The sequence below is a fragment of the Serinus canaria genome, chromosome 4, assembly GCF_022539315.1.
Source record: "Serinus canaria isolate serCan28SL12 chromosome 4, serCan2020, whole genome shotgun sequence".
NCBI lineage: Eukaryota > Metazoa > Chordata > Aves > Passeriformes > Fringillidae > Serinus > Serinus canaria.
The window spans coordinates 53,086,361-53,093,929 of record NC_066317.1 but is presented as its reverse complement, the minus strand read 5'-3'; the positions used below and the strand labels follow the sequence as shown (position 1 = coordinate 53,093,929).

The following is a 7,569-nucleotide window of genomic DNA, read 5'->3' as shown; positions in this document are numbered from 1 at the left end:
TCATGTGGTTTTTAAACATCATCTATGCTTTTCCAGTGTTTCAAATGGGAATATAAAAATACCAGCAAAGGGTATGTTTATAATATGTAATCAGTATACCAGGATTAATTCACAAGTGTCCCCTCTATCACTAAGTATTGACATTGATATGGAAGGTATTAATAGAGAGCTTTAGGTCCATCCCCATGCTTATTTATTGGGATGCAAAGCTCTTCACTGTATGTTCTGGGAAGCAACCATGCAGCCAGTGGTCAGTCACTCCCATATGGATGCCCCTCACATTTGGTGCTGTCCTGCTACTACCCTACCCTCTGTAATTCAGAGCTGAACAAACTTCTCAGCATAGATGTAAATCTTTCATAACTGGTCTGAATTGTTTTCTTCATAAAGCTGTAGTTGGTAACTACTCTGAACTGCTCAACATTGACTTCTTTTTCTTAGCTTATCTTCACCCACCTGATTCTCCCTTCTTCCCACAGCACTTTGATACATTGCATGTCCAACCTCTCTCCCCTGTCACTTTCTGTAAAACACAAATCCATTTATTTGGTGTAAACTGCATTCATTTTAGATAATTTGGCAACTATTTTGTAAATAACCCTTCTGAAATTCTTTCTTGTCCATAATTTATTTGCTAGAGATGTTTCTGAGCAGAACCGAGGAAGAAAGAAAAATGGTCAGCACTTACCCTGCTTTATGCATGACCTGCATTGTTCAGATGGCTGGACTTCCATCTGATGTTTATAAACAAACTATATAGAGCACTTCAGCTCTACAACTGTGATTTATTATTTCCTCATTCCCACCCTGAATATTCAACTTGGGCTGCAGAAATGATCTTCAGTGATCATGTTTCAATTTATGAAAAATAATTCTTGATGCAGTAACTCTTTTTCCCTTCTCTCCCTGCTTTCCTTGTGGATGTAGCAAACTATGTAGCTGCTTTGTGTAAACAACCATTCTCTTTCTTACTGGGAATTGGTTGATTCTCTACATTGTCAATAGCCCCCTGGCTTGTATAAGATGTGAAGGACAATAATGTAACTAATATTATTTTAGCCTTCAGGATTGCCAGTTTATTGTGAAGAGCTGCTTATCTTAAAATACTTTGGTAGAGCTTCTGATGTAATAGGTAACGATAAACAAAGATGGAACTATTAACTGCTGGCGTCATGAAATATATTGCAGCTTCAGCAATTGCCTTTTGAAATATAGATGTTAAATTGTGTTTTGGCAGAACTCTTCAAATTAGTTAATTACTAGAGTTCAGAACATGGGCTTTAGTGAGGAAAACAGAGTGTGCTGGAGTGCTAACACTTAACTCTGACCAGTATTTACTGGTTTACTCAATCTACTCCACTGCTGCTTGGAGAACTCCCAGATTGCAACACATGGGCTGCAATCACACCACCACTGACAAATGCCTATGGGATTAGTACTTCACCAGGGGCTTCAGTTTTGCTACATGTGACATTTGTAGCAAAATACACCTTTAATGTGTAGCTAACTATAAGCAAGATTTGTCTTATGTAGGCCCAAATATTATTTTGTGAACATCTACCTATGCGTGCCATTTGCTACCTAACCTAACACTGTGCCTATGTTGTGACATTTGTCTGCTTGTCTTCAAGGGCTACACTTGACTTTCTGCAATGCTTCTGGGTTTACCATATAACCTGCTCCAGTCTTAATACAGATGCACAGTCTTCATTTATTAGGTGACAAAAATACAGTCGAGAGGGATCCTGAGATCCTGAGCCAAATCTTTGCGTTAAGGAATTTGATCAAATTTAGCTGCACAAAACAGCAACTCAAAACAGACTCAAAAATAAAGGGGACCATTTGCAATGGATATCAAATACACATAATCTAACCCCAGTGAGTACAACAGTTTAGTATGTAAAAGTCAAGCTCCTTTCTAACACATTAAAATACCTACCTATACATAGGAAGAACAAAATATCTATCTACAACTGTACTAAGAACAAAAAGTATTCTTTGCGCAGTTCTTGATCAAATAAATGAAAAACTCAGTAACTTGGTAATGTGAAACACAATTTACTTTCTCAGCGGGAGGGGGAGGAGCTTCAACATCTTCATTTTTATCCCATGACTTGTCAAGGGAGCTGCTGCCTCAAAGCATCAACTCTTCTCTCAACACTTTTGAATTTTCAGTTTTCCGTAAGTGAAACATGCCTTGGTGATATGTATGTATAGACATTTATATAGAAATAAAAAAATCTATTTTGAAGGTCAAAGATTTTTTCCTTTTAAATCATTCTTTTCTTACTGAAACTTCCTACACCTTACTCTTTTGTTTTGAAAAACAAAACAAATTATTCCAGGTTTGCTCTGTGAGAAGACTGTATTCCTCAAAGAAAATGAAAGTTGATTGTCTCATTTGAAGCTAAGAAAACAGACATGTAAATAATGATCTTGAGAGATTGCAACAGCAAGACAGTATTTCATCCAAGAGGTGCTTTAAAAGAAATTCCTCCACATACAGGCTGAATTAAAAAAATATTTTTATTTACAAGAGTAAATAATGTAGTGCAAGGCAAGTGGATTTAACCCTCAATAATGCATAGATTGATGCAATTTATAGTCTGGGATCTACATCATTCTGCAGAGGTGACTGCACAACAGCTGTAAAGGTTACACCCTTCCTACAGCCGCTTTACAGACAACTTTAAATCAGATAGAAGGTATTTGCACTCCATACATGTTATCCATATGTCCCATCCAACATTTATCAAATAAATTGTCACTTAAATATGTGTCTTTTAGAGTCATTAGAGATCAGGAAATAAATCCTTGCCAGTGTTATTTACAGAAGAATACAAAAATAATTTTTTATTCACTTTGTGGCACCTGATCACACTTAAATATTATTTATTCATTGGGGATCTCCTCTCTCTAATTAGTGGCTCTTGGCAGGAAGAGAAACATTTTGTTGTGTCCACCAGGAAATGTGGATGCTTGTAAAACTTTCACTAAAACTTAGCAATCATAACTAATATGCTATGACCATATTGCAAATATTCCTGGTGTGTTTTCTTTCAAAACAAAACACTTTTCACATTGAAAAATCGGCATGGAATATAAAATGCCAAAAAACTCATTTTTACATTGCATGTACTGAAGTCCTGACTGGTTTCCATGGAACTTGGAAAGTATGGGTGACTGGGTTTCACTTTTATGTAATTTCAATGATTCAGACTCGGACAACTTTGCTAATTTCACCAATAAATAAGCTCAAATGCAGTAAAAGCAATTTAATAAGAGATTAGACGTGTAAGTAAAACTTCATTAAAACCTGTGGGATGTTTGCTTATTTTTCAATTAGGCACAGACTTGGCAGGTTTCTTTCCAGGTCCTTCCATGACATACAGTATGATCGTGTGTTGGGTATAGTGAGATAATCTGCACCATCTGTTTGGAGTTAAATAAATTATAGGGATGGTTTTCCTCTATAGTGGAGAAGTCAGATTACTGAACTTCCCAACAACTTCAGCTGTTGGGCTGCATTATTAATGCCATGTACAGGGTTGGCTGCCAGTTCTTAGATTTGTAGTTGCTCATATCCTGTCTTCCCAATGGGTGTCAACCTTAAGAAAACTACACTTCAGCTGGTGACAAGAGGACTCTGAGGGTTTGACTCCTGCTGTGATAAATCATTTGAAAGAGTAGGTTCATCTTGCTGTACTGCTCTGGTAGCATCCTCACTGTCATTCCCTAAGGAAGAAGGGACATCATGTGACAATGGTTCTGCTCTTCGTCCAGGAGAATAACGAGCTTCAGAAGAATGTAAAAAAAAATTATTTAAGAAAACCCCACTGTGTCTAGGAAATCTATTAATCAATACTTAAGTATTACGTGGATGTAAAATTACATATAAAGATAATATTCAAAGGTTTGGAAATACTGAAAGAAGAATATAACTATATACTTTATAAATTTGTTGGATTATTCCCAAGTTATGTAAATTAATAGCTAGTAAGAAAAGAAAGCAGGATTTCAGGATTATTACGACAGGTTCTGTAATTCCTGACTGAATGTATTTGCTGATTCTGTTACTGGTGTTAAGAGTCTGAACTGGCTCTTACTAAGTTACTCAAATGTACCAGCTCTTGGAACCTCACTTTTTCTCCCACCTTGCATCTGAAGAGATCCAATCCTCTGAAACAGGAAACACACTTTGACTACATATTGCAGAGACTACATAGGGAATCAGTGTCATATAATTACTGTAACAGTACTGCATGTTGAGAGATGGGGGATAATCACATGCAGTTAAGGTTTTTATTAAGAATCTCCTTTAGCAAGAGAAGTTCTTCAGAAACCAACAAGTTTAAAGTTATGCTTTGCTTCATCTACTCCTTTTTAATGATAAAAAAATGACTTATGTGTAAAAGAAGTTACTGCTCAGAGGTACCTCTATCAAATCTAGAATTCTACTTTCAGTTTTGAAGGTTTTACTGACCAAAAAGATCACTAATCTTTCTTCAATTTTACTGTGACACATACTTACCAGATAAAGACTGAAAAGACTGCACTGCAAATGCAACAAGAATCGATAAAAGAAAGGTTCCCATGAAGTAGATCTGTGACAATAATTTTAAAACCGTTGTTAGAGCAGTGCAAAGCCAAGCTAGAGTTCCAAATGAACTGTACATGTAATAAAGGAGCAATACATACCAGAGTAGAGTGTAAAACATTGTTCCAGAGAACTCTTATGTAGAAATAAAGCAATGCTAATGAACACGGGCTAATTGATTCTTGGTTACTATTATTCCAGCACCTACAACAAGAAGATAAAAACAACTAATTAGGCCTCCTCCACAATTTTGTGGCATCAATCATCTGGGACTCTCAAATGGGTTTGCAGAACCAGTAATCCAGAAAAACAAATGAATATCATCATCACTGTCTCACAGATGGTGAAATAAAAATTCAGAAAGATGCCATCTTAAACTTATTAAGCACAGAATAACTTACCCTAGAAGTGTACCATGGTCAACCATGGGTCTAAGCATCCAGGCCTTACTTTCAAAACAGCCACAGAACAAGTTCTGACTAATGTGAGTCAACAGCAGAAGGAGTTGATTTAAAATTAGATGTACAAAATTTAGTTGCCTGCACAGAACACTGGTGCCAAAACTCTTTTAGAGACAATGCTGTCTAATAGAATGAAGTCAGAGCCTGAAGAGGATTTTAGATGACTAGCACAAGGTACCCACCTCCTGTGGGGTGAGCTGAGCAGCTTTCTTATTTCTATCAAATAGGACTTCACCTACCAGGGGAGTTTAGACAGCTAAATCACAGGCCTCTATTTTAAGCTTTGATTGATTCTTTTCTAGAAAGCTAAGGAGGGAGCAATGACGTGTATATACAGATATATACCTTTTCTACATAAATTTTGTTATAAATATCCATCTAATTTAGATGTAAAGTCATAGACTGTGTATATAATATAGATATATATATATATATATATATATATATATATATCCTTTTGGACAAAATTGTTATGATGATGGCAAAACCCTGCAGCACTGTCAACTCTGGAATTACTCTTACAACAAAGCAGGTGGATTCAGCCCAAGTAAAGGCAGAATTCAGACTCAAGCTTGCAATCCCAGATGGTCCAGAACCCCTATGTATCTGACTAGCAGTTTCATGTCCATTGGAAGCAATTTAGGGTACAAGTTCAGTCTAACTGCAGTGAACAACAATTTCAGCAGATTGCTGGTGAAGAGACAAATGAGGTTTCAATGTTGGTGTCATCTCCACCTTTCTGGATTCACTGAGTAGCAAATCAGATGATAAACCACACACTCATCATTCACAGCCTCATATATTGACCATTAGCTCCTGCTTCTTCAAATATTTGAAAGGCAATTCCACAAATTCACTAAATACTGTGTAAGCTTTACATTCCCACTGTGCCTTCCAACACCTGTTGCTTTACCTGGGTAAAGGAAACCCAAGTTCTGTATTGGAACCAGAGGACACTAGGTGGTTTGTCCATGAATAGTGCTGGCACAGGTCATTCAGGTAGCAGACCTGTAACATTCTCAGCTATCTAATATTCTGTGCCACAATATCTGTGCCAGCCTGGACATATTTGCAGAATCAATAGGGAGGATTGATATTATTCCAGTTACACATTTTTAAGTTCTGTATTAAATTATGCTACATTTAGAATTCAACTACTGGTTTAGACTGCATACAAATCACCAGTGTCTAACTTAGGAACTTAAATATATATTGAACTGGAAAAGACCTCCTGGATTATTGAATCCAGGCCCTGCTATTTCAGGTAACCACATATAATCAGGCATAAACTAAAATATAATTAGGGAATTTAAGAATATCAAGTATGTTGATCTTAACCTGCTTTAAATCACAAAAGTGAACAAAGTTAATAATTACAGGAGTTGCTGTCCTGAAGAGTAAATGTTACTCACATGGGAAATTAGAAGATGCTGATTAAGGGTAAAAAAGACTCACCTGTAATACAGCTCCTGAAGAAGTGATGTATTACTAGAATGCAATGCTTGATCAATTTCCAAGTGATCCAGAATGTAGGAAGGTATGGAGTTGCCCTCTTCCATGACAAGGGCTAAATTGAAGAAACCCTAACAGTAAAAACAAATGAACACTTTTTAAACACTAAATATCTGCATTTAAGTACCAAGTATCTAAATAATTATAACTGTCTTCCTTAAATTTGTTTAGTATAATGTGATATTCACTGAATAATTATGAGAGCCTTTTCTCCTAACCATATTCTCAGGCAAATACTGAAAATGCAAAAGAAGCATTCAGATGTTGTAACACTGTTTTCTTACATCTTTTTACAGATGGTTTCTTTCTTATTTTGAATTGCTCTTTAAGTCCAGTCACCATATCAAACTGTCATTTTTTCTCCTAGGGAAATACAGAGAGAAAGCAGAAATGGATTTCTATTCTGTTACTGTTCAATCCCCCTTCATATAGCTCCAAAGATCAGCAGAATCTGAATAGTGAAATTGAGAGCAGAAATTTCCTCCAGACAATTTAATCTTATGGTTTTGCTTATTTGGACAAGTCTTAGGCAACCCTGTGTCTCTTCAGAGTCACGAAGATGAACACACATGAGACATTTTACAGGATTCCCCATCACTTTGACTTTCACACTTTAAAGTAACTTTTTATGCATCTCTTCTTTCCTTTAGCTAGTTTAGCAGTAATGTTTTGTCCCAATAACCTCAAAACAAAACCCACCCATGCTATCTTTGATAAGTTCACATACAAGACACCATCTGGGGACATTGCCATAGGGACAGGGAGAACAGAATATTGCACCCAGGATATTTCAGGAGGGCCTGAGAACAGGACACTCAGTGGTGAAACACTGCATGTCTTTGGTGATGTGACAAGGTGTTTTCTTTAATTATAAAGCATTTTAAGATGAAACCTTTGTTAGTGAACAAAATTCGCCCTGGGATTCACTTGGTATAATATACCAAGGGAAATGGGCCATTCTTCTTTTTTTTAATCATAAAATGGCAGAGGATAGGACTA

At 36.4% G+C, this 7,569-nt stretch overlaps 1 protein-coding gene across 3 annotated transcripts in view; it reads right to left on the bottom strand.

Annotated features, from left to right (window-relative positions):
* Positions 1-2,508: 2,508 nt before the first annotated feature.
* The window catches only part of SEL1L3 (SEL1L family member 3), a 32,946-nt gene continuing 27,885 nt past the window's right edge, over positions 2,509-7,569 (bottom strand). For 2 of the 3 annotated variants that reach the window (XM_030238876.2, XM_050973822.1), the window contains exons 21-24: positions 6,514-6,641; positions 4,699-4,801; positions 4,532-4,604; positions 2,509-3,795 (exon numbers count right to left, since the gene is read on the bottom strand). In XM_030238876.2, the coding sequence (XP_030094736.2) occupies positions 3,626-3,795; positions 4,532-4,604; positions 4,699-4,801; positions 6,514-6,641 (474 nt within the window). In that variant the 3' untranslated portion in view covers positions 2,509-3,625. The remainder of the gene's footprint in view (positions 3,796-4,531; positions 4,605-4,698; positions 4,802-6,513; positions 6,642-7,569) is intronic. The other variant, XM_030238877.2, reaches the window with a different exon arrangement.